Source organism: Pelmatolapia mariae, linkage group LG7 (genome assembly GCF_036321145.2).
Source record: "Pelmatolapia mariae isolate MD_Pm_ZW linkage group LG7, Pm_UMD_F_2, whole genome shotgun sequence".
Lineage (NCBI taxonomy): Eukaryota > Metazoa > Chordata > Actinopteri > Cichliformes > Cichlidae > Pelmatolapia > Pelmatolapia mariae.
The window spans coordinates 39,136,682-39,163,426 of record NC_086233.1 but is presented as its reverse complement, the minus strand read 5'-3'; the positions used below and the strand labels follow the sequence as shown (position 1 = coordinate 39,163,426).

Below are 26,745 nucleotides of genomic sequence, written 5' to 3'. Positions count from 1 at the left end.
CTATGCTATTGTCACTGTGTGTTTTTATGTACACGGATAGTATGTTAGCTGAGAGGAGACAGAGGAGTGAGAGCGATGTTGAGAAGCTCCTGGTATGCTGCATTGGTCAATGTCCCTCCTCTCACAGGAGCATGTGGACCTGTTCTTCCACCGAGCTGTGTGACTGTAAATGAACTGGAATCATCTGTGAACCATTTCACTGAAAATCACCAGAAGATGACTTTGAGTGAAAAGGCATTTTTATTTTGTTAGTTAACATTAGAACAGGAGCAGCTTTACCACCATGTGCAAACTGAAGTATTCAGTCATTGCCCCCTGACCAAGTTTCACAGCGAAACATTTTACTTCTGATGATGTTAAATCATGTTAGCCTCTGTGTGTCCAGGGGCCCAGATGGGTCACCAGTGCAGGGCTGCCGTAGATCTTGATTCATTGAAAGTATTCGGTCTGATTGAGGTGCCCTTCCTATTCTGTGCTATACAAGGTACAGACAGGCTGAAAATCCTCCATTTGTTCTCTAGAATTTCCATGAGCCCTCTTTGTCTATCAAACCCTTAGGCAACCTCCTTAGAACTAACTCCCTATTTAAGGGCTCTAATCTTGAAAGCACAGTGCACAAAATCTGTCTTTATGCAGGCAGTTATCCACAGCACATTGCATATTTGTATTTTAGAATCTCAACAATGTGGAACAGACAATGGTGCCTCCCAGGAAGAGAGTCCAGGTTGCAATGATGGGCCCCTGTGGTGCAGAGTCTGCATGTTCTCTCTCATGTTCTCCTGAGACTGATAAACATCCTGGATTAATGTTGTCCACATCAGGCCGGGAAGTATCCTTGGGCAAGATGCTGAACTCTGGCACACTGGGAGTGTGAGTGTGTGAACGTTAAGTTAAAAGTAGGCACAGAAAAAAAGCACATGTTGTGTTAGAGTGTGTTAGAGTTCAGGAAATGTGAATGAGGCTTGTAGTAAGACAGTTTGAGTAGAAAAGCACGACAGCAGTACCGGTCCACTTACCATATTAACGTCCTCTGGCTCTAAGACCTGCCTCGGTAGCCAGAGATCTGACCTCTTATCCACTGGACACTGTGCCCCCCCACCCCCACCCGCTGCAGTTGGGGCTCCATTAAAAAAAAAAACACAGAGCCCAGTCAAGCTTATCAATTCCTGTTTGTGGTCAGTGGTGTCCTCAGTTTGTTTACATAAGTAAAAACAATCACAAGTCATCTTTTTTTTAATGTTAATAATAGATATACAAGTATAAGCTGCACCAGATGCTGAAGTTTGGAAGTCTCTGTTTTTGTCAGACAGAGGTGAGGACAGCTCATCTCACTGCAATATTTCTACCCCAGCTCTTAATTCAGACACTCTTTAGCAGCCACAAATGGGAGTTCACGTGCAGGTCCACCGGTCACAGTGATGGAGGTGAAAAGATGGAACAGAAAGGTAACATCAACAATTCAAGAAAAATGCGACAGACTCAAAAGTCTGAGTGCACACCACGCTTGTTTTTTTAACAACCTCGGAGGAGCTGCACGAGGTCTGTTTCTGAGGCAGTCACGGGCTGAGGTGGCGTTGAGTGATGGAGAGTGGAAAGGTAGGGGCATTTTCAAGAGAGCACATGTTGTGACAGCAAGGCTGGATGAAAGATCGCTTGGACTGCTGTAAGTACCTGTGAGGTAATGTGAGTGAGTTAATGAGCTGGACCTTAAGGAACGCATTTGAATGATCAGGGACAAGCAGCAGTGGTGCCAGCAATCATGCTGATCTGGTAGGGTTTTTACCTACAACTTAAAGATCTATGATATAGTGGTATGATATGGAGATTTGGTGCTGTTGTAAAATGGTGTTTTGTAATGGAGAGCAGGGGCTACACAACATTATCCCATGCATGTATTTGTTCTTGAATGAAGATACATGAAAACCACATGTATATTACTTGAGATATTTTATGAAAAACCTCAATCAGAACTCATTATTTGTGCTTTAAACTTAAATTCTGTGTTAACCAAAAGAGCTCCGTTAATACCAATACTAGCAGGACTCACTTCTTTGTGTCTCCTCCACAGGACACAAGAATGGACTGAGCTCAGTCACCTGATCAAGACCCCCTGGGCCAAAGCAGTGTGGCAGATAAGGGGAGTTTTGGTCAAACTCCTTCTAATGTTTGTAACAAACCTCGGCTGTCCTATACCACAGGTGATGTTGTTGATACTCTGAAATAATATTAATTAATATGTTTTTTAATACTTTAAATAAAATTCAATTATTATAATTTACACAAATTTTAACAGTTTAATATTTGTTTTACAGGAAGACTCCTCATGGGACACACATCTTCTTTTTAACCGTAACCAAAAGTGTCTGCTGTCTTAAGTTTGAGCATCGATATGGTAACTATCTCCCTGGAAATATCTATATTTAATTCACTCTTGCTCGTTCTGTACACAGGCCCAAATTAAAACTACTTGTACTTCTTCATGCAGACGGTTACAGGTCAGCGCAATAATAAAGAACCCTGCTCTGCTCTGCTTCACTTCAAAAACAGCCTGGATGTCAATGGAAGAGAACAGTCTGAGATGGTCACAGCATCCTTTCCATCTTTGGAAAATCCTCTTGAACATCTACCCAAGAAAAAGCATTGTCCGTGAGGCAGACATATTATTACTCAAGTCTATCATAAAGAGCAAACTACTGGATGCAAAATACTTGACAGCTTGACTTAGGCCAGATTAGGCTCTCCAGAAACACACATAAGAAGCCCGAGCAGCTCTGAAACAGCCTGTGACAGCCTGAAACTGTAAACATAAGATCTGTGTAGCACCCGTTCCCACACCCAGGAGACCACTCCCCTCATAGCATCACCATAAGGGCCTGGAACAGGACCTTATATCATATTCTTGTCACATTTCAGGATTCTCACTGTCATATTTCATATCATATCTGATTTATTATTACGTAATACGCTGCTACAGCCCAAACTAGGATGCCGCTTCACTGCTGCTTATATTACTCTGGTCACTCTGTTCACATTACTCTGTTTACATTACTTTGGTCATTTTGTTTATTCTACTTGCATTGCACTGTCAATACATTGCTGTGCTAATATGGCACAAAGCACTTTAACATTCCATTTGCACAATGTTCATTTTCAGTTTTTTTTTTTTTTTATTTAAATGTACGTATTGTTTATAATGTTTTGCACAGTCAAGGAGCAGTTCAGGACACATTTCACTGTGTGTTGTCACTTATATGTCACTATGCATGTGACAAATAAAGAATCTTGGAATTTAGGGTTTTTTTTTGGACTGGTTTGTCTGCCACTGATGTTTTATCCTTTAGAAACCTGACCTCGGAAGCACAGGCTAGATTTAGCTGAGAGACAAACACTGCACAGCCACTAGCTGACCTCTTGTTAATCATATCCATTGAGCATACTCTGATTTATCCCCCTTTCTGATTCTAATTATGATCCTAGTTTGGGATGTATGTTGCATTCTGTAAGATGTGAAACTAGTGGTTAAACCCACAAACTCTTTATTGTTTGTAATCGTTTTGCAAGCAGAGAGTCAGCTGCTGCAGCTATTAATGTGTCAGCTTCACTTTCCAGAGCCACAATGCCCATCTGTTTTCTAAAATGCAGCATGGGGTAGTCAGTGTAAGGCCATGTCTTTCACAATGTTTGGTTGCAAATCTTTAAAGTCTATGTCAAAGTGAAACTGAGCGTTGCATAATCAACAGAAACATTTGCTTTTCAAAGACCAAGCATTGAACCAGAGAGAGAAGAAGGAAACACGAAAAACAAAACACTGCTAACCTGAGGCCTTATCCAGACAGCTTCAGGGTTAACCCTGGGCTATAAAGGTGGTTCACTTCTCCCGGGGCTACATCGCCATGGTAACTTATGCTGTGAAGGTAACTACTGACCAATCAGATCTCCAGAAAGTAGCGTCAGGATCCCTGGAAGATCCCTCCGACCTCTGTGTGTGAACTCTACGAGGGATCTAAAGTTGTTTTTTTTTAATCGTCTAATGTCTCTGTATTTCCCTGATGAGCATCTATAATAAATAATTCGATTTTTGAGCGCAAAATTGTTTGTGAGCCTAAAACAGGACACCTACACAAATTTTCTGACCTGACATCTAATTTATACAAAATTTGCTTTTATATTTAATATTTACTCTCAAACCATAAACAGCAGCGACTCTGCAGCTGAGAGAGTAACACACATCACACCGTGAGCAGCAGGTGATGTTTCAGTTTAAAGTGGCTCAGGGCACCATGTTTTCTCTGATGCTTGTATTCAATCTGATAGATTCTCAGTCGAGGGGCTATGTTTTCTGTGTGCAGCTTGTTACTAACACCACTGGCACACCGCAGTGTTTCCACGTCTCCTCTATCGGGCTGTGAGACATGAGGCTCTAATGTTAAAATGAATCCAGTTTAAAGTTTCATAGCTCTAATGGGAAGCCCTGACAGTGCACGCAGTGATGAAACTGTTAACTCGAATGGCAATATTTACTCTCTGCGCTAAATCACCAGATTAGTCATGTCTGTTTCTACTGTGTCGCTGTGATTTAAAGCCAGGGGATTGTTTTAAAATCAGTGTAGTGTCGACAAGCAGTTGTCTTGCTACCGTGTTTAAAGCCGCCTCTCTTTGTTGGCGATTGCTGCTCGGGGGATTTCATTGGGGCTAGCTTTGTGGTTCGTACAACGACGTCGACGATGATTGGCCTAAGTAGCTGCCAGTCACGATAGACGCCGCCGCTAAAATCTCGCCGTGCGCAATGTTATTGGCTGAGAGTTTATCTCGAGGTTGGGGATTGGTGTTAGAAACGCCAGCAACGAGTCAGTCCAAAGTCATTGGTTGTTGGTTCCGCTGCAGTGTGAAGGCTTTCTTCCACAGCCAGTGAGACAGGCATCGGGCCAAGCTACCGAAGAAGAAGAAGGAGAACAGGGAGAGGTAGTTGAGCTGCTGTGACGGGAGTGTGATGTTTGTTCGTGAGCGGAGACATAAAACTTTACACTGCGTGGATTTAACCTGCAGCTGACGTGAACGTGAGTAGCAGAGCTTCCCTCTGGCACTGCTGTGGGAGGCAGACCGTGGAGTGAGTGGAGCTTTGTCAGTTATTGTTGTCACATTAGCGTCAGTGCTTCAGCGGCAGAACTGTGTACGGTCAGCTCGCGAATTCGTATGGACTCGAAGTGTCTGTGACATGTGAACGAGAAGCTTTAAGACAAGTGTAGGCTGCTCTCAAAGGTTCTCAACAGCACCCAAGTTGGTGCATAGCAAAGCTAACTGGAAGCCATTTGGTCCAGTGCCATTCCAGCGGAACGCGATTTTTCCCATTTGAAATTCCGGACAGGTCTGTGGAAGTGCATGTTCGGCTCCCCACAGGCAGGAACCGGCCTAAGCACATCCACAGCCTGGAGCTGGTGGCCCACAGGGGGAATGTTCACTGACGGCTAACTAACTCCGTGGCCTCAGATCCTGCTGGACTAAAGTGAAAGTTTTCGTCTTCTGTCAGGGAGCTCTTTGTTTCTCGGAAGCTACAGCAGCTCTGCCACACTCTCTCAGGACCACGTTTGTCTTTTGTAACTATTCTCCGATTATGCAACACTGTTGCTCAATTATTTAACTTGTGATAAATGATTGAAGCAGGCTGAGCTGCACACATCTTTAATGTTAGCAGGTCCATGTCGGGCACCAGGGTCAGGAAACCGAGTCAGCATGAAAGATGTGAGTGCGCATGAGAAGACTTGGTTTCATGTTTCATGTATTTGATTGGTATATTTTGTGATATGTGACCTATCTGTTTTTATTGATTAGCCTGTGAGAGTTAAGTGGCTGTATCAGACAACACTGTGAACTCTGAAACGTTGTATTTGTCTCTCTGACCTTAGAGACAGAGTTTGAGACAGAGGTGAGGGAGAGTAGATCTATCAGACAGAGGATGATGAGGATGGAGCTGCCAGGTAAGAGGAAGACCTCAGAGGAGGTTCGTGGATTTAGTGGAGGAGGATGTGCAGAGGGTTGTTGTGACAGAGGAGGATAGTAGGTAGGGAGGGGGAAGATGGAGGAGCTGAAACGAGAGAAGGAATGATCCCTCACCTCACAATTGATTTTCTAGAAAATTATTTGGATATTTAAAAAACGTAAAGTTCAATAAATTTGACCTAAAGAGTTTCTTTTTCTCAGAGTTTGTAGCTTGTGTCTTACAGCTGAGCAGCTCTCTCTCTTTTATCCTTTGTCTCTAAATGATTTGAGACTTTATTACTTCCTTTTTGTGATGCCACGTTTGTCCTGAAAAACTTTTTTTTTAAAGGGTTTTGGAAACCTTTGGCTTCTAATTTCTTCTTCAGTTTCTTGCACATAAAAATTCTGGGTGGGCCATGCTGATGTGCATGTCAGTCAGTATTTACTCACTAAGCACATTGAAGTTTTTGGTAAGTTGTTTAATTGGCTGTGCTTTTGTGTCAAAGCCATTTAACACACAGAGTTACTAACAAAGCCAGCCTGGCTGCAGTGCAGAAGGAAACCTTTGATTGTCTTTACTCCTCATAGCAGGCATGGAAGTGTGCTTTTTACATCCAGGTGGGTAAATGGGAAAATTTTAATAACCTAGTAATAACATGGACCCGGCCCCCAGGAGAGGGCTACTTGTCAGTGAATCACTTGCTCAATCAGACAGACACAGAGTGGCTCAGGGCAACAGATTCAGCTATGTCAGTTATGGGTAAACAAGCTCAGGCCTACTGACTGCTGCTCTCTTTAAAGCACTCCATCTATTCAGCCTCTGTGTTGATATTCCACTGGTGAACGATAGGTGTGTGCTTGTGTGTAACAGCGTGTGTGTGTGGTGAGCTGTTTGGATGTGGAGTTGGTATGAGCCTTCTGTTGGGCACACATGCTGTTGCCTGGATTCAATACTGCCTTTACGTGTCCAAGAAACTCAGCTAATCTGGACACACCGACCCACATTCGGCACACTGAGCCTGTGCACAAAAACCCTTTCACCCATCCAAGCTGGAGCCCCTGCAAAAACCTTCTGCACTTATAAATACTGCACTTCACAGTGTAAGGATCCATCTGCCCAAACATACACTCACCACTGCTTTATGTACCAGCAGTAACACGTAAATACCAGCATGCTTCTGTTTTTAATGAGCGTGCAGTAGCGGGACCTCCACCTATTGCCTGAAATGCATTAACAGCTGGCTGCAGCTGCTCTACAGCTAGTGCATCGTTCTTTTTCTGGTACACCACTTAAGAAGATGAGAACCAATCACACTGTACGTATATTTTGCTCTCCCTCATCTCTCAAAGATGGACATAGAGCGAGCGCCCTGCCTCTGTGGACCAGCCTCCTCTGAAGGTCAAGTAAAGATGGGGTGAAAAGTTGAACAGAAAAGAACAACCAGAGCAGCCCACCATGGTTCAGTCATTTAGAGAAGATTATGGTCCAAGAATTGCTTGTTCTGTTTAATAAACTCCGGGTTTCCATAACTGGGTCCTCTAAGTGTTAATGTAATATTAAAATATAGCTGCTTTGTTAAGAAAACTCCTTCCCTCCGATTGTATTTTATATATATATCACCAAATGTACTATCAAAAAGGATTTATAGTTGATAATGTTGCACAAGTACTGTGGCTCATTGTGTATATGTTTGAAACTGTGGTGAAAGGTAAAAGTGACGTCTACAAACAATCAGTTAACCCCTCCCTTCCTTCCTCGACAGGTGGTTGACTCAGGCTGAGCAGGCCGCCAAGCTTGCATTACACTGGCAGATCCCCTGGGCAGTTGGTGAGTGCACATACATTTTTGTTTTAATACATTCTTCCTTCTAACCATTACCTCAGGCTGCAAAGTTGATCAAATTTTAATTTCAATCAGGATTTTTGTGTTCAAACAATTAATGAATGTGATCGAGGGTTGTTGGAAATGAACGCTCTGCCAGCAGAACACAGAGCTGTCCCTGACAACATGCCTTTATGTGTCAGCCACAACGCTTTCCTGCACTGCAGAGCCTGAGGTTACCTGAGTGCTCCTGACTGCAGTAAGGTGCTCTATATCACAGACTGTCAAACAAAAGTCTCATGTCTGCCACAGCAGAAGACCACGAGCTCTGCACAGCAGAGCGTCACAAAATGCAGTATGATGAAAGCCAAACAATGCAGTGGTTGCTAAGGTGACTCACCAAACATAAGCTCAGATAAAGATTTACATCCATCGTGCAGGTATGGATGGCATGGAGTGAAAGAAACCTTCTAAGAGATGCACTGAATTTGGGTGAATAAAGAGGACCAGTTAATTTTTATGCAAGGATTTGTAAGTTAACAGGAAGGTGGCAGTGTCCTTTTACCTCACTAAGATCAAAAAATAATCCTGATCCAATAACTAATCTCAGTACTGATCAACATAATCATCATTATTATCACCACAGCTGAAGCCTCAGCTCTAACTACGGTATTTTACTGCTTTGTTTTAAACAACACCAAAGAAAACAGCTACCTGTTAATCCTGTTGTTGATAGTACGATGCAGTATTAGGGCCATATTAAGAAAAAGAAATAGTGTTTATTCTTAGAATAAAGTCAAAATGTTGAGATTAAAGTTGTTTTGAGTCAAACATCTGCCACAGAAAACACCCTGTGTAGATAAGTTAGTGCGACAGCTTGAATAGATATCTTCTTGTGTCTTGGTCTACAACATACACCTTCCCTACTGCATGAAGCTATAAGAATCAGCAACTTGAACTTGACCTGAACTTATTTCTGTTTTAGCACATAAACACAGCGTGGTGATGCGTATAAGGACATTGACAAGAAGGTGCAGAAAGCTGCATCTGGTCAGAAGGCGGAAAAAAACACACAAACTTGGAGGAGTTGGTCGGATTTGTCCAAAGTGAAATGTTTGCATTGGACAGATGCAACGATACAGATGCTTACAGCCTCGAGCACATGTTTGAAACGACTGTAATCTCAACATTTCAACTTTGTTCTCAAGTATTATTTTAGGTTTAATCTTGAAAGTTTGATTTTGTTTTCAAAATTAACAATAATATATATTTTTTTCTTATTATGGCTCTAATATTCCTTCGTATAACAAGGATTCTTTAAAAACTTTATTAGTGGAATAGTCAGAAACCACAAAAAAATACAGCTATGTGTGCCATATAAGTTAACAAAGATGAATTGCCTTTATTATATGTTGACTGATGACAGCTAAATGTATAATCATCTCTCAAAGCCCCGCTCTGAGTCAGAAAAAAATCTTTTAACCTCAAATCCTAAAATCAAGTCAGAATCCACCATCATCCCCTTGGAAGGTGTGTCAGAAACGGCCCTAATTACTGTGGCCCTCCCAAAGGGAGAGATGACAACACAGAAGCTCACGTGTGTGAGAGAGCTGTGCTGCGCTGCTGTGTTGTCCACAACATGCTTTGTTTGAATGTGCTAGCATTTCCATCCTTTGTTCATTCACAGCACACACTGGTCAAGTCTGCATGCACACACCCTGTCACTGAAGGGGTATGACTTTACTCTAAAACTCTGTGTCAGCAAATGCAGACACACACACACAAGCAGCAATGGGGATGCTGACCCAGCATTCCTTCCAGTCTGGGCTGTCTACCTTTCCTGTGACTGGCTAACACAGCACCACTGTAATAAGACCATCTTTAGCTCTTTGTTGTTTATCAGTCTGCAGTGAAATAGAGGAAATATTGTGTTCTATTTATTGAGTCTTACATCAGTAACTTCATTAGGTGTTTAGAGTAACCCAGGGTGTCATGTCCATTGCGCTACTGGACTGCTGAAACCAGCCCACTGTGGGCTGGTTTCAGTCATTATGCAAATGTACTGTTTATAAGATTGGGGAAACCTGCAGTCAGCTGAGACTGAAGAAGTCACTTGGATGAGTGACGAAACGTTTCTCCCACAAAACGCTACGTCCAGATGAACAGATTCAACTTTTGGAGATTTACTTTCCTGGATGATTAAGAATGCATCAAGACGTTTCTTTCAAAAATGTTTGTAGAAATAGTCTGTGGCCCTGAAAGTGATTGAAAGTTGGATGGGTGAGTGAATACTTTTGGCAATACAGTGTACCATTATGTGAACATTGCTGTAAGAAATGTGATGTTATAGTTAGATCTTTAGTTTTTGTGTATTGTGCACAGAACTGTGACCACTTACTTGCATCTATACTGCTAATCCCAGCTGTGTCTACAGTGTGACATTATTTTCCTTTGTCTCCCCCTGCTTTTATTGTTTTTATTGCAGTGTAGGAGAGAGTGCTGTAGGTACCAAGCAAAGCTGCCATGTCGGTGACTGTCCACGAGAATCGGAAATCCCGCACTAGCACAGGCTCCATGAACATCTCATTGTTCCACAAGCCTTCACATCCCGACAGTGTCCTGACTCATTTGAACACCATGAGAAAACAATGCATGTTTACTGATGTCACTCTGTGGGCCGGCGATCGCTCTTTCCCATGCCACAGGTAAACTCACGCTGGCAGTCTCTTTTTCGATGACCCCTTTTGTTTTTTGTTTTTTCTAACCTGTGACTTTCACTCTGGCTCATCTGCTTTCGTGTTCTGCAGGGCTGTCCTGGCAGCATGTAGTCGTTATTTTGAAGCCATGTTTAGCGGAGGGCTGCGAGAAAGCCTGGACACTGACGTCAATTTCAGAGACAGTATACACCCTGAGGTACTACTCTGAATTTCTCTTTGAACAGTCAGGTTAGCGTGTTCTGGTGGCTCTTTGTTTTCAGTTCTTTTCATTAAAAAACCAAACAAACATATCTATATATAATCTTATATAGCTCTACCTGAGCACTCAAAGCACTTGCCTCATTCACCCATTCACACAGACACTATTTTTCTATGCTTTTCCTGCACAAGTGCTTTCTATCTAACATTCACCCACATTCATACTGTGATGGATGCATCTGAGAGCAACTTGGGGTTAGTACCATGCCTAAGGATATTTAGCACACAGACTGGAGGAACCAGATCGAGCCACCAACCTCCCAATTAGTAGATAACTTGCCCTACTTCCTGAGCTACATCCAAGAAAATGAACCTAATTTTAATTTTGGCTACGTTCACACTGCAGGCAAAAGCGCATCAAATCCGACTTTTTTGACCCTATGCGACCCATATCCGATCATGGTATGACAGTGTGAACGGCACAAATCCGATATTTTCAATCTGAACTAGGTCACTTTCGTATGTGGTACTGAATCCGATACATATCTGATGTTTTAGAAAGCGACTGCTGTTTGAATGGTCATGTCGCATTAAATCTGTCTTTTACGTCACTGACACAAGACAGACGCCAATTATCAGCACCCAAGACGATATCGCGAACGCTTGCTGGCCATCCAGTGAAACTGTTTGGAAGACAGCGTTGGAGAAACGTGAACATTTAATTTGTACTGTATAATCTGCAGATTCTGACAGAAATCTGCAACTATCCTTTGAAGCACCGCTCCTCTCTAAAACAGCAATAAGGATAATTATTAGGCCATATGTAACAAAATAACTTTATAACTTAAGGCAAAATTGGAAAACGTAAAGTCTGAAACAAGTCTTTATATTAAGGGCCATCAGTCAAACAATACTGTTTGGTCTGGGTCTAAACAGAGCGCGTTGTGTGTGACGTCTTCTTTTGCGCATGCGGGCCGCTTTGAGGGTTCACACTAGAGCGCGTTTGCTGTCACATTTTATTTGTAGTGTAAATAAGCAGACCAAAAAACCCCAACAAAAAACGGATTTGAGCATTAAGACCTGCAGTGTGAACTTAGCCTTTGTATGCCTAAAAGTTTAATCTTTAGAGGACAGGAAATATAAGTGTAAAGAAATGTACATGTAAAGAGTTGAGGACAGAGAGGGTTGAATCACTTCACAGCAGGTCCTTTTTCTCTCACATTAAAGAAATCAGAAGGACAGCAGGCTTTCATCTGCACAATATGGTCAGAATCATGAGGGATCTCATAACCTCCTCTGCCACCTCACTGTGGACCGACTCATTCCTTATTACTGGGCTGCTCTGAAAGCTTTTAGTGGAGCGGGGATGAGAAAGAGGGATCATCTGTCTCCAGTATTAGCTGGTCTTCACAGGCTCCTTAAGTCCAGAATTCACATTAAATTTCTTCCTCTTGCAAACAAATTTTGCAAGAGGAAGTGATCAGGGTTCATCATGTGTCAAAGACCTTATAGTATCCTGATATCCCAGCAGAGCTTTGCTCTCAGACTGCAGGTTTACTTGTTTTTAGTTTCTAAAAGTGGAATGGGAGGCATGTCCTTCAGCTATCAGGTATCGGCTATCATCCTGTTTAGGTAATGGCTTCAGATTGTCCTTGTAATTCGATTTGGCTCAGGTGACCCTGAAAAATTATTGTTACTCTAATTTATTAGGATTTAGTTTAGGAAGATTTCTAACTAGGATCAAAGTGTCTTTTCCAATGGAGACCTGGCTGAGGTTGCAGGCTTGCATTAAATGCTGCATGTATAGCACACATATGCAAACAGCCACAATACAAACTGCCTGCTTCCTGTTTTCTTCCATTCTTTGATCTCTTAAAATTCACCAGTACACGTGCCCACGTTTAGTGTGTTTTGGTCTTAGGCAGTGTATCACGCTGTTATATGTCCTGTAATGTGCATGGCTAATTTTCCAATGGCCTACTTGGCTAGGTCCTGGAGCTTCTGTTGGACTTTGCCTACTCTTCCCGAGTGATCATAAATGAGGAGAACGCAGAGTCGTTGTTGGAGGCTGGCGACATGCTGCAGTTCCACGATATTCGGGATGCAGCAGCAGAGTTCTTAGAAAAAAACCTGCACGCGTCCAACTGCTTGGGAATGATGCTGTTATCAGATGCTCATCAGTGTAAAAGACTGTACGAGCTGTCGTGGAGGATGTGTCTGGTGCACTATGAGACGGTAAAGACGACTATTCTTGTTTTCTCTAAGTTTATTAAAAAAAAAAATACTGAGTGAACAAATGAACATATGTTTCAGATTTGTGGGGGATTGATCCTGTGGAATATTTTAATAATCTGAGATGGAGGATTTGTGGTTTCCATGCACTATAAACCAGAATGATCAAAATGGAAACAAAGGCTTAAAAGGTTTTACTAAATAAATAAAGGGAAGTTTCCTTTTTTGAATAAAGTGTGTGTGTTTGTGTGAGAGAGTGTGTATGTTGCATATAACATAAGTGTGTGTGCTTTCAGGTGAGAGAGTCTGAGGATTTCTACAGTCTGTCCAAAGACCAGCTGCTGGAGCTGATTCTGAGTGACGAGCTGGAGATAGAAGATGAACAGGTGAGTGTCGTCGCTCGCGGGGACTCTCCTGTGTCTGTGGCGTGTTTTTTGTAGTTTCTCCAGAGCGTACTCATTTGTGTTTGGAAGTGATTTTTCATCCAAATACCAACCAAACCGCAGAATGCTCCTCGTACAGTGTTGGAAGCCATAAATTGATGTTGGCTGGTAATTTGACTCATGGCAGGTTGTGTTTAACTCTGTGATGCGGTGGGTTCGATACGACTTGGAGGGTCGGCGTCTTCATTTGCCGGAGCTGCTGACAGGCATAAGGTTGGCTCTGCTGCCCTCGGAGTGTCTGCTGGAGGCTGTAGCTTGTGAGGAGCTGATTATTGCTGACAAGAGGAGCAGGTAGGCTCATAAGACCAAGACCATGTAAACTTTGTGTCTTCTCTTTATTTCACTTTGTTTCATCTCAAATTTAAGCTTTCACATTCAATACTAGCTTTTCATATGAGGTGGGTCTGATTGAGTGAAAAGTGTTACAGGCCAAGAAGTTTCTTAGGCTTAAAAGGTAATAAAGATGTGAAAGAGGAGCAGACCACAAAAAATGAATGGAAGAGAGAAGACAATGGTTAATAACAGTTAATGCAATAGTGGCATGTACACACAAGTGAGTAGAGGAAAGGAGTGAAAGGAGGTAGAGTGCATCATGGGAAGTCCCTCAGCCGTGTAGCTAAAGCATCTTCCCAGGGTCACTTGATCCTGCCCTAATCGTTGGCTCTATCAGAAACAGAGTTTGAAGCCCAATCTTAAAACCGGGTTCATGCACAGTTGATATGATATTACTTTTCCATCACTTGAATACAAATTGTCTGAAATGTCTCCAAGTCCAAGCCAAAATCTTTTTTGAAAGGTATTACACAGTTGAGTCTGAGCAGCCTCGCTGTGACTGTGACTCGATCATCACAGATCTGTGACACCCTGTGAGCTGGTGCCATGGACCACCTGAACCCAGGTTCAATTAGAAATGGTGTTTCTCAAAACTGACAGCAACTACTCTACCTTAGAACTAGAGCTGGGCGATAGAACGATAACGATATGTATTGCGAAATAACTTTTTCTCGATAGAAAAATTTAACTATTGCGATAGGCCTCATCTCTCGTCCTCTTAAAAAACAAACAAACAGCCAATCCAAATTAAGTAGCGCAGAGCCAAACCAATCACAGCCGCAGCGTCACGTCACGTGACTTGTTACGTACAGCACAAGTGCCAAGGCGCACATGTGTATTTGTTTTTGCAGCCGGGCTGCCCAGGTAATGGAGGAAATGAGTTTGCCGACTAGAGAAAAATCAACCGAGAGCGTGAGTGAAGGTTACCGAAGAAAAAACAGATGATGGTTCCAATGCCGGAGAGCTTATCGAACGGAAGGGCCATAGAAGTTCCGTAGTGTGAAGGTATTTCGGCTATTTCAAGTCTGACAAAAAACAGAGTAGCACTCACTGTAAATTGTGCCGAAAGCAAGTCTGGAAATACAATAAACCGGTGCATGCTCAATCTCTGACTGAAAGCGCTAATTCGTCATTCGGCTTTTGTCAGACTAAAGTCACTGTTAAAACTGTTTGAAAAGCTAAGCTATACAACAAGGAGAGATTGAGAATTTCCTTTTAGTTCTCAGTTTATTTGATATTGACAAAAGTTAGTCAATTTTGTCTGTTCTTCTGTAAAACGAACTAAGATTTATTTTTAGAATTAAAATTTTGTTTCTAAGTGGAATTGACAATTTAGTAGTCTGTTTTGTTTGTTTTATTTTGAAACTTAAACGCTTTAGCGGCTGCCTTTTGTGTAGTTTGCAATATTTGCCTTTATTTATCTGAAAAAGTCTCATGTTCCTTAAGTACATCTACCCTGTTGAACTTATTATGGGAAATAAATATTTAAATCAAAACAAGCTGCAGATTATTTCACATTTTACTTGTGAGCAACGGCACATTTAAATCTTACAAATATAGTTATTTGGCTTATATCGTGATATATATCGTTATCGCCTGAAATGAAAAAAACATATCGTGATATGAAAAAATCTTATATCGCCCAGCTCTACTTAGAACCAAGAATGTCACTGATTCCTGCTTTTATTTAGTTATTCATTCAAACTGTATTTGATGGGGCGATAAAGTTTAATATAGTTCTGATGCAGAGCATGAAACGGATGTCCTGCAGGGTGATTCCAGGTATCACAACCTGTCTGCATACAGGCTTTTACATCAACCAAGCAAAAACAAAACATTTCAGTATCACTTATATGAAACCACAGAGGAGATCATGTCGGACTCCATGACTGCTTCACAAGACTTGTTTTGATATAGATTCCCATGTATCTGTGTATCAGTTCAGTTTCCTTTTGTGTTATCTTTTTTTTGGTTATTGTTACTATTTATATTTTTCAAATATTATTAAAATATTCTTGAGAAATTATAGGAGTGTGAATTTAAACACAGAAATCAGCTAGCAGCTGTGGTTTTGACAGACTCTCCATGCTTTCAGTAAGGATCAGCTGATGTGCTGACTGTCCTGCAGGTCCATAGTAGAAGAGGCAATGCAATGTAAGAAGAAAATCCTTCAGAATGATGGAGTAGTGACTAGTCCTTGTGCCCGACCACGCAAGGCAGGACATACGCTACTTATACTTGGAGGCCAAACCTTCATGTGTGACAAGATATATCAGGTAAAAGGACTTTTCTGCTTGTGTGGTGTGATTTCATGTAATGCACTGTCAGTGTCACTTCTCTCAGGCTGATATGAGTTGAACTGCTATGTTATTAAGCCATGACATTTAACGACTCTTTCATTTTAAGCTTACACCTATAGATCTACTAATTCATCCAGTATTTAATTGTTCTCCTGTGTAAAACATCTCTCCTGTCTCTGCTGTGATCTTCTCCATCTCAAGCCCGGGTTTTCACCACCAAAACTCTCTGTGCTGATTGAATTTAATCTCAGCACAATGACTAATACTAATTTACTATATCAGTGGGGAAATGACATAAAAATTCCATTGATTGGTGAGCTATGAGGATTAACCTCATAATACATCGACATAACCCCGTCTTCGTGTTCCTTTGTGAACATGGAAACAAATTCGGAGTGAATTTTAACTCCGCTTTATTTAATCACCAGTTCATCTTTATGTATTTCTCATCCTCTGTCTCATTTTATGTTGACTGCAACAACTGGGCCACTTCTGATGTTCACATATTTATGTCAAATCTATAGGTTGATCATAAAGCCAAGGAGATCATACCGAAGGCAGACCTTCCCAGCCCTAGAAAGGAGTTCAGTGCCTGCGCCATTGGTTGTAAGGTTTATGTGACAGGAGGTCGAGGATCAGAGAATGGAGTGTCAAAAGACGTCTGGATCTATGACACTGTCCATGAAGAGTGGTCTAAAGGAGCACCCATGCTAATAGCCAGGTATGCTGTTTGTAGCTTTATAGGAAATGCTGGATCAGAGCAAACGGCAATGTAGTAGTACTGTCCAACTTTTATGGTAGTTTTGCAGTGAAATTTGGAGTGTAAATGGACATTTATTGGTCTAAATGTGTTGCCCAAAGCAAAGTGAGGTTCTAGAGTTGTATATATTATACTTGGCAATGGTTTAACATAGAGCTGGGCGATACAAGATTTTTTCATATCACGATATGTTTTTTTCATTTCAGGCGATAACAATATATATCACGATATAAGCCAAATAACTATATTTGTAAGATTTAAATGTGCCGTTTCTCACAAGTAAAATGTGAAATAATCTGCAGCTTGTTTTGATTTAAATATTTATTTCCCATAATAAGTTCAACAGGGTAGATGTACTTAAGGAACATGACTTCAGTTTCAGATAAATAAAGGCAAATATTGCAAACTACACAAAAGGCAGCCGCTAAAGCGTTTAAGTTTCAAAATAGAACAAACAAAAACTACTAAATTGTCAATTCCACTTAGAAACAAAATTTTAATTCTAAAAATAAATCTTAGTTTGTTTTACAGAAGAACAGACAAAATTGACTAACTTTTGTCAATATCAAATAAACTGAGAACTAAAAGGAAATTCTCAATCTCTCCTTGTTGTATAGCTTAGCTTTTCAAACAGTTTTAACAGTGACTTTAGTCTGACAAAAGCCGAATGACGAATTAGCGCTTTCAGTCAGAGATTGAGCATGCACCAGTTTATTGTATTTCCAGACTTGCTTTCGGCACAATTTACAGTGCGCGTTACTCTGTTTTTTGTCAGACTTGAAATAGCCGAAATACCTTCACACTACGGAACTTCTATGGCCCTTCCGTTCGATAAGCTCTCCGGCATCGGAACCATCATTGGTTTTTTCTTCGGTAACCTTCGCTCACGCTCTCAGTTGATTTTTCTCTAGTCGGCAAACTCATTTCCTCCATTACCTGGGCAGCCCGGCTGCAAAAACAAATACACATGTGCGCCTTGGCACTTGTGCTGTACGTAACAAGTCACGTGACGTGACGCTGCGGCTGTGATTGGTTCGGCTCTGCGCTACTTAATTTGGATTGGCTGTTTGTTTGTTTTTTAAGAGGACAAGAGAGATGAGGCCTATCGCAATAGTTAAATTTTTCTATCGAGAAAAAGTTATTTCGCAATACATATCGTTATCGTTCTATCGCCCAGCTCTAGTTTAACAATAAGAAATTATCACAAAACAGACGTTACTCTTGCCCCTGAACCAGAAATCACTAAGGCAATTTTTCCTGCTGCAGCGTTTATCTTTGTGTCACCGTTCCCGACCAGATATTCAGCAAAGACGAGATATAACTTTTGTTTCTCACTTCATGATCCATGCGTGTAGCTTCATGGAAGAATCTGTGCTTCAGACTGCGTTTCATTCACTTCACCCTATTATGTTTGAAAGGATTAAAAAGTGTTAGCATGACTGTAAACATGGCAGATATGTCATGAACTGTGGCAAGGCTTTCTAAGGAGCTCCAGGATAAAATGAGTTTTGGATGCAACTTGGGTTAGTTCAAGTGCCACTGGTAGAAGTATAGTTTGTATGGATAGACGCTGTGTTTAAAAAAAAAAAATAAAGTGTTTAAACTTACTTTAGCCATATATGGATTGCATTACAAAGGGCACCATCGCAAACCAATCACTGACTGAAGTTCACACAACGTGCTGCTTCCCGTCCACAGGTTTGGCCATGGTTCAGCTGAGCTGGAGAACAGTCTGTATGTTGTTGGAGGGCATACAGCCATAGCTGGTGTCTTCCCTGCCTCACCATCTGTCTCTCTGAAACAGGTCTGAAAAGCAGTGACTTCTACCTAAAACTGAAATAAACATTTATTTATTTGTAACTGACAAGTGCAGAATTTTTTTGACAGTTTATGTATGTTTATGTACAGTTTATTTGTTCTGTAAATTTCACAGCCAGCCACAAAAGCATATATGCATTGACTTTAAACTGGCAGGAAGTTACAGAAAGTGGTACTTTGCACAAAAGTCTTACAGAATAGTTAAATTATAATAATAAATGACAGTGAGAAAATTGCACCTTGACAGGTGTTAAAATAAAGATTTATAGGCAATGTAAACATGTTTTATTGGGCAGGGTGGAGCGCAGGGTTTATCCAGATGAGCTGCATGTTTCCAAACTATTCCACCATATAAACCTGAAATGTGTGCAAAACAGCTGATCTGTACAAAGTGTAGAAGAAGACAAACATTTCTTCAGACGATTAATAACTAATCAGTATTTTTAACAGACATTGGACAGTTTGGTTCATAACAGATCTGATACCAGAGAGAAGTAAAATAAAAGGCAATCAGTCTGCTGACAAGAGAGCTTAGTTCAGTTTTAGCTCATCCAAATCCCACTGTCACATCAGGGTTCAAAGCACCGGGACATAACAGTGTTAATGTACAAAAATGGGCAGAGGGATGCTCTCAGGTTAGCTTTACATTGATGACCAGATTACCTTAAATCTGGAAATGCAGGTGTATTGCAGGTTGTCTGTAACACTCCTGCTAAGTTTAAAGACTGTTGGCAAGAAGAGTGAAGAACAGCTTTACCATGTGCAGAGATTTCGCTAATGCTTGACCAGCAGCTCAGTTTGCATTTGACTGTTTTATGATCAAACTTTACAGGGGCATGAAACTGAAGTGTTAAGTGTATCAAACTTCTTCACCAGGTGGAGCGGTATGACCCTCTCAATAACAAATGGACCATGATGGCTCCACTAAGAGATGGCGTTAGTAATGCTGCTGTGGTCTCTGCCAAACTCAAACTCTTTGTTTTTGGGGGGACCACCATACACAGAGACAAAGCCTCCAAGGTTGGTCCTCTTTGTTACTTACCTGCCTCTCGGAAGCATCTCTACCAATACTGTATGAATTTTATTGATTATACTTTTCTTTGAAAGACCACTTATTGTTCTTTGTTTCAGTCATTGTGTAATAAAGATGTAAAAGAACAATACTACATTTAATGTTAGTGTTGTGCTGTCGGCGATGGCACTGTAGCTGTATAATTTCCTTCTTGCTACTTTCTAGGTCCAGTGTTACGACCCCGTAGGAAATCGCTGGAACATCGCTGCCGAGTGCCCTCAGCCCTGGCGCTACACGGCAGCCGCTGTCTTGGGAAGCCAGATCTTTATCATGGGCGGCGACACAGAATTCACAGCTGCCTGTGCTTATCGCTTTGACTGTGAAGCCAATCAGTGGACTCGAGTGGGCGACATGACGTCCAAACGGATGAGCTGCCATGCCGTGGCCTCGGGAAATAAGCTTTATGTGGTTGGAGGTTATTTTGGGACGCAGCGGTGTAAAACACTGGACTGTTACGATCCCACGTCAGATAGTTGGAACTCCATCACCACTGTACCTTATTCACTGATCCCCACTGCCTTTGTCAGCACATGGAAACACCTGCCTGCCTAACTGTGAGGTACCAGGAGACACTCATCCCAGGTATGTTGAGGAATGTCTCAGTATGCCACACAAGTCACTGACTGTCTGTTACAGCAATCCACATTTATTAACGTCAAAGTTACACTTCATAACTTCTTCACTGTGTGTGTGGTTTTTATCACAACTCGGGCTTTTCAGTCATAAACATACTATTCACCGCTAGATGTTACTTAGTCCTCCCACAGCTAGCCTGAATTGCCTTCAGGCTAGCTGAAAGTCCCTCTTCCTAGGTTTTGCTTCTGCAGCTACCAAAGCCACAGGCCAGTCCTCCAACACCCATCTGCTACCTCAGGAGACCCTTGAGGTCAACCAAGCCTGGGAATCCCATACCAGCCTCATTTATTCCCTCACTGCCACTGGCCACTAGTGGGTCTGTAGGTTACCACCACGACAGGCACAAATGATCGTATGGCTTTAGCTCTTGCCCGCTGGTTTGATAGTGGAGGTCCTGAAAATGGCCATTTGGACCCCTTGTCCCCAACTGCCCCCAGTATGCAAGGGAAATCCAAAAAGACCTCACAGACAGGACCTCTGTTATTCACTTGGGTTTACCAGTTCTGTTTAGCAGCCTTCCCTGCCAGCTCATTCAACTCACCACTAAGTTGTGATCAGTTTATACAATTGCGTTTTATTTAGTTAGTGCCACATCACAACAACTGTCCCCTCGAGGTGCTTTATATTGTAGATTATAGACCTTAAACAAGAAGAGAAGAAAAATGTAACTTCCAGCGCTGCTTCTTTCTTCACACAAGTCCCAATATTATCACTGACCTTTAGCCCAAGGTTCTCTGCTACCAGGCACATTTCTGAGCAAACCTCAAGCTCAAACCCCTGCTTAGCAAAGAAGTCTAATGACACTGCAGACTTTGCTGTTGCTCCAGTTTCTGCGTGGGCTCCAGCTCTATCATCATTACCCACCTGAGCACAGAGGTCTCCCAGGAGTGGAGTGCTGAGGTGGAACCTCTTCCACGATCCCTGTCAAAGACTCCAACAAGTCAGAGTGTTCTGAGCAGCTGTTCAGAGCCCTGCTCTCTCTAACTCATAGATGTTATTTTATATGTTGTAATAATGTTGGTGGTGGCTTCAGCTCAGGAGGTAGATCATCTACTAATTGGAAGGTTGGTGGTTCAATCCCTGGCTGCTCCAGTCTGCATGCCAAATCTCCTTGGGCAAGATACTAACACCAAAGTTGCTCAGTGTGTGAACGTTAGATAGAAAACAATGATAATCAGGGCTCGCAAAATCGCTAGCCCGACGTCCCGGGGCTAGCGATTTTTCCAGTCGGGCTACCAAAATCCATTTCAGCCCTGCCCGTCGGGCTATCATAGGAAGGAAAGATATGTCAATGCTTTTGCATTCTTTCGCAAATGTAGCTGAGCAATTATGTCATCGGCATCGATGAGCCACTGTCAATATGTGACACATTGAAATCGCATTTGAATTTGCGCTTGTTTTTTGCTTTCACTTTCACTTTGCGATCGCGCGAACTGTGTATAGAGAGCAGCAGCACTGATTGGTAAGTCACAGATTAATTGCGCACCAATTCCTCTGGCATCGTCTTATCAATCGTTAGCTTACTATCAAACATGACAAGTGAAATCTCCTGCAGCAAGCTTAAACATGCGATAGAGGTTGATTGCTGAGAGAATTGCTGATCGTTATGTAAGTATGTGTGTAAAAGCAAATGGATTTACGCAGGTATTTTAGTTCTGCAGAGCCAAACAAGACAGGTCAGGGTGAAGAAGGGGCAGCTAAAGAAAAGCCGACCACAAAACGGAAAAGTTATGACAAATCAGACTATGAGGCAAAAGGAAAGCGCAGCTTTTTTGGTTTAATGGACAAAAGAATTTATGTGGCTGGAATATGACGAGCTAAATAACATAATGTTCTGCCAGGTGTGTTGTGAGTTTCCCTCGATTTCTGAGTTGACAAGCGCCTTTGTTACTGGGACCAGTCATTTTAAGAAAGACCCCATGAGAAATGCAAGAAATGCATTATTGCTCAGTCTGCAGTATCTTTCCCAGAACAAACACCAATTACAAAAAACATACTAAAAATAAACCAAGCATAACAAGAAGTCCTGAAAAAGCTGTTTAGAACAGCGTACTATGTTGCAAAGAGTGAACTACCATTGGCAGAATTTAGCAATCTTTGCAAACTTCAAAAATCAAATGTCCTAGATCTTGGTTCCACTTGCCTCTTACCCGTGATTTCAGTGGAAATTTCAAATTCAGGATCTGACACAGACTGATTCATGTTCTTGCAAGTTCATAGACATTTCTGTTCAATTAGAACCAAATATTTGAGTTGATGATTGTAATTTGTTGTTGTAATTTGTGTTTTAAATATTTTTAGATTGATGTTTTGTTTCCTTTACAATATTATACATTAAAGTATAATATTGTAAAGGAAACAAAACATCAATCAAAAAAATGTCGTCTTTTTTTTTATTCGGGCTACTTAAATTTATTTTGGGCTACCAAAAACTGAAGAGTGCCTGCCCGAAGGGCTACCAGGGATTTTGAAATTTTGCGAGCCCTGATAATGATTGTAGTGTATCAATGTATGTTCCCTAACCCTGGATGCATGAATCAGTCTGGAAGAAACTTTATAACGCTCAAATACTTACAGGTTACATATATTTAAAAAGAACAAAAACAAAGAAAAACTGCAGTGTTGTGTGTACATTATGTGTACGTATTATTATTATTTTTTTTTTGTAAATACATTTTTCAGTTATCAGTGCAGTGACACTCAGGGATCACAGGAATGTGATGATGTCATGTGTGAATAAGTGCTGATCAAACAGTGACAGTAACTGACTATTTTGTCATACAATGAATACGTGTTTTGTTATTCATCTCTTTGCTGTTTATGAGCAGCTGTTTTGCCTTCTCACCATATACAGTTATGTAATGAAGATAAAAAGATTTATGATAAATGAACACGCATGTGTGAATTTTCATACATGAGCAAAGCGAAGAAGCTCCACAGGCCAGAGTATAATGGTGGCAGTACTAATATTATTAAAAAATCAACTAAGTAAACAGGAAATGTAATGTTACCAAAACATTACAAACATTTGCAGATTAAAATCGTGTCCATTTTTATTATAAAGAGTTATGTGGGATAAATGATTTCCTGTATCTGTCCTTATAGCAGCCGCACTGATTCAGCGTATTAGAGAGGGTGATGTGTGTCCTGTTTGTGGTCCATAACAGCCAACACAGAGCCAGCCTTCCTCATTTATTATCCCAATGACTTGTTGGTTTCACCAGCTCTGATGCTGCTGCCCCTGCACACCACAGCAGAGGACACTGTGCCCACCACAACCCACTGACAGGAAATCGCCAACACTATGCTGCACGTGTAGAAGGATGTTAGAAAACGGGGGCTGCTCATCCCTTTCTTGTATCCAGCCTCTGTGTTGGTTTTCCACTTGAGCCTCTCGGGATGTACACGGGGAGTGGATAGCTGTCCTCGATCACCATCTCCCTATCCTTATTCAGTTTTAGAGGCACATGATTTTTCCCAGACCATTAAAGCACTACTGATCTGCCCTCTATCTCCCACCCATCACTTATACAGTTAGCTGTATAGGCCTCTGAGTGATGTTTCAGTTCACACTGCAGTTTGGTCACAGTCCTGCTCCAGCCTCACACACCTCACTGCTGTTGTCTTCTCTGCCTGCAGGTGTCGACGCTGCCCCTCACATCAGTTTACAGTCGCACTGTGTTTCACTCAGGGTTGCAGAGAGTTAGTCCAATTAATCTAAGCGCAGTTTATTTAGATTTATTGTTTGCGTTGCTGCTCATAATAAGAGTGATGACAGCAGTTATATATCTAAGATGATGCTGTGTAATCTGTGAACAGCTGTGAATGACAATGACACCAGCCAGCAGGCTCCACACAACATTATGGTGGTGGTATTAATGATGGTGAAGTTCCCATAATAATAATAATAATAATAATAATAATAATAAGATCATCAGCAATGTCTGTGTATATATGGAACCACATTAAAAGCAGCAGAACACAGTAGTGGCAAATATCATCACACAGATTAGTATTTTTCTCTAATCATAAACTGATGGACAACTTTTTAATGTTTTCTTGAATATGAAGTTAATAATTTTGTTGCCATCATGTTTTATTTCTGTTCTTTTCTTCCAGGAGGAGAAACTCTGAGAGTGGCCGAGGCTGAAGCGCCACACAGGACCAAGCTTTCTGAAGACGAAGCAGCGTGTCACACACTCTGAATCATTGTGAGTGGTGTGGTTAAAAAAACACAGTGCACCACTCAGGTCTGAACACAGACAATTACAGTGCTTCCTAATGACATACAAACACAGTGACTGTGTGTGTGTGAGTGTGTTTCTTTAGTGTCTTATGAGTCAAACCATTCCAGTAAGAAATCAAACTAAGAGCTGCCATGTTTACTTAAGTCATTTTCCTCAGAAGTCCAGCAAAATGAAATGAAAGCAAAGAATATGTTCACTGCAGTATTGAATAGTCAATGATGTGATGGAGGTTTCAGGCTTTTTGCGGTGCTAGGTTTTATTTGTTCATGTTTTTTTCTTCATAAGAGATTTTCCAGTTCATACAGAAACAGGTGCAGCGTAGGCCGAGTTTAGCCTGAATTGTCCGGTAGTAAAGAATCATTTGCTAAAATGAAGTTGAATTACTCATGCTACTTTCTAAAAGTCCTCGTTGATGTCACAGCATTAGCAGCTCTCCACACACGATCTATTTATTCACCTCTGCAGCAGTGCAGCTCGTCACCAGAGGATGTGGACATGACTGCACAGCAAGCAGCCTGTGTGGCAGACTGTACAGAACTGTGACGTCAAAGTGATTTACTCAGCACCAAGAAAATAAGCATCAAAGATCTACTTTTTGGGCTTGGATTCAGCTCTAATGAACACCTGGGTGATTAACATTTCAGAGTACATTTGCAGTCCTCTATATTTCCTGTGACATGATTACATTATGAATGAATGTGTGCAGCTGAGCAAGTTTTCAGTGGTTTGAAATCTGAGAAGCACAGCGGCCTTGTTGAGTATGTCCTGCAGACACGCTCACTGCCATTCAAACACTGCTCTGTATTTTCTCTGTAGCACCTAAAGACTTTTAATCTTCAACAGTGAGTTCGTGTGCGTGAGTGTGTGAATGAGTGATCAGTGTACAGTGTTTCCCCGTGCTCAAACTAACACAACAAATGAATGAACAAGGTTTGTGGTGCAAATAGTTGCACCGTCGTTGCTATGTTGTACTGGCTCTGTCAGTGTACAGTGTTTACTAATGTCGGGAGCGTCTTTGCACTCGTTCTCTCTACAACTGTTCATGAAGACCTTGGATTGATGGACCCTTCTGAGCTGCATTTGCTTGTTTTCCCAAGTTGGAATTAAACTTTATCTCAGAAGAAAGACTGAAGCATGCACCAGTGAATCTGTGAAATCTGAGGATGAACATGTTTCTTAAAGTGAGGTTTTCCAGATAATTTTGAAAAAGTTTTTTAAGTGTGGTGCTGTCATGTTTTTACTGGTGATAATAAACACTGACTCACTTTTTAAACTGCACTGAGCTTTTGAACGTGCAGACGAGGATGACTGGTTTGTCTCTGTCTTTTTTAACACGTCGGGTGTCAGAAAAGGTGAACCTTTCCATTCCATGTATACACTGCATCATTGACTAATGTGCACAGTAAAACACTTACTAGTGAACTCAGTTACAGGTAGACTGACTGTCTTTTCTGCAGGTACGGAGCAGGGACACTGATTCTGGTTGATTAAAAACCTCTCACCTGCACAGAGTACCACAAAGACGACCATGAAGTCACAGGACAGCCCGTGCTTCAGTGCACCAATAATTATTACAAGAATATCATTTGCTTTCGATATGCTCAGTTCAGCTGAGGTGTTTAAAAAGGTTTGTGTCTTTGTAGCAAAGTGAAAATGCTGAATGACCTCCTCCAAATGTGATTCCATCATTTTTGCCAGGACTGGTATTGGTGCTTAAAGGAAGAACATAAAGTGTTGGTTTAATCAAACCAGCTTCTAACACCTGTTCGCCACTGGAAAGTGTCTGTATCTGTATCTCTCTCATTAAATCATTAAATTTGTTCATTTTAATTAGGAACTAATTTCAAATGTTGCAGCAGACTTGTCACACCAGACAACATTTTGCCATGGACTGAGCTTCAGAGCAGACAGCAGATACAGCTAAACTATAAGGAGGTAAACTGCCTATTCACTGTCAGGTACTGTGAGAGGAGTACTACATACATCACTGAAATATGGCTGCACTCATACTTTCAGATAGTACTTGGCTTATAACTTTTTGGCAGATAGAGACGTTGGTCTGAGTGCTCCAGAGAAAGGTGGAATTTCACTCTTTGTGACTGAAAAGAGGCTCAATCCTGAGCCCGGAGGTTGAACTGCTGATTGTGGGGATGCATCCAGAACTCTTTGGGTATTATTACCACTGAACCAT

The 26,745-nt window shown here is 41.5% G+C and overlaps 1 protein-coding gene across 5 annotated transcripts; it reads left to right on the top strand.

Moving 5' to 3' along the window:
* Positions 1-4,886: 4,886 nt before the first annotated feature.
* On the top strand, positions 4,887-25,856 carry enc2 (ectodermal-neural cortex 2). Of its 5 annotated transcripts, none has more exons than XM_063479056.1 (13): positions 4,887-5,057; positions 7,740-7,804; positions 10,289-10,503; positions 10,606-10,711; positions 12,703-12,948; positions 13,242-13,331; positions 13,516-13,679; positions 15,850-15,997; positions 16,546-16,742; positions 18,480-18,585; positions 19,476-19,619; positions 19,837-20,253; positions 24,427-25,856. In XM_063479056.1, exons 3-12 carry the CDS (start codon positions 10,322-10,324, stop codon positions 20,221-20,223), a joined length of 1,770 nt encoding a protein of 589 aa, XP_063335126.1. In that variant the 5' UTR covers positions 4,887-5,057; positions 7,740-7,804; positions 10,289-10,321; the 3' UTR covers positions 20,224-20,253; positions 24,427-25,856. The 5 variants fall into 5 exon arrangements, with proteins under 5 accessions (XP_063335126.1, XP_063335125.1, XP_063335127.1 ...); XM_063479055.1 differs by having other exon boundaries at positions 10,284-10,503; XM_063479057.1 differs by having other exon boundaries at positions 4,887-5,107; positions 10,284-10,503.
* Positions 25,857-26,745: the final 889 nt, after the last annotated feature.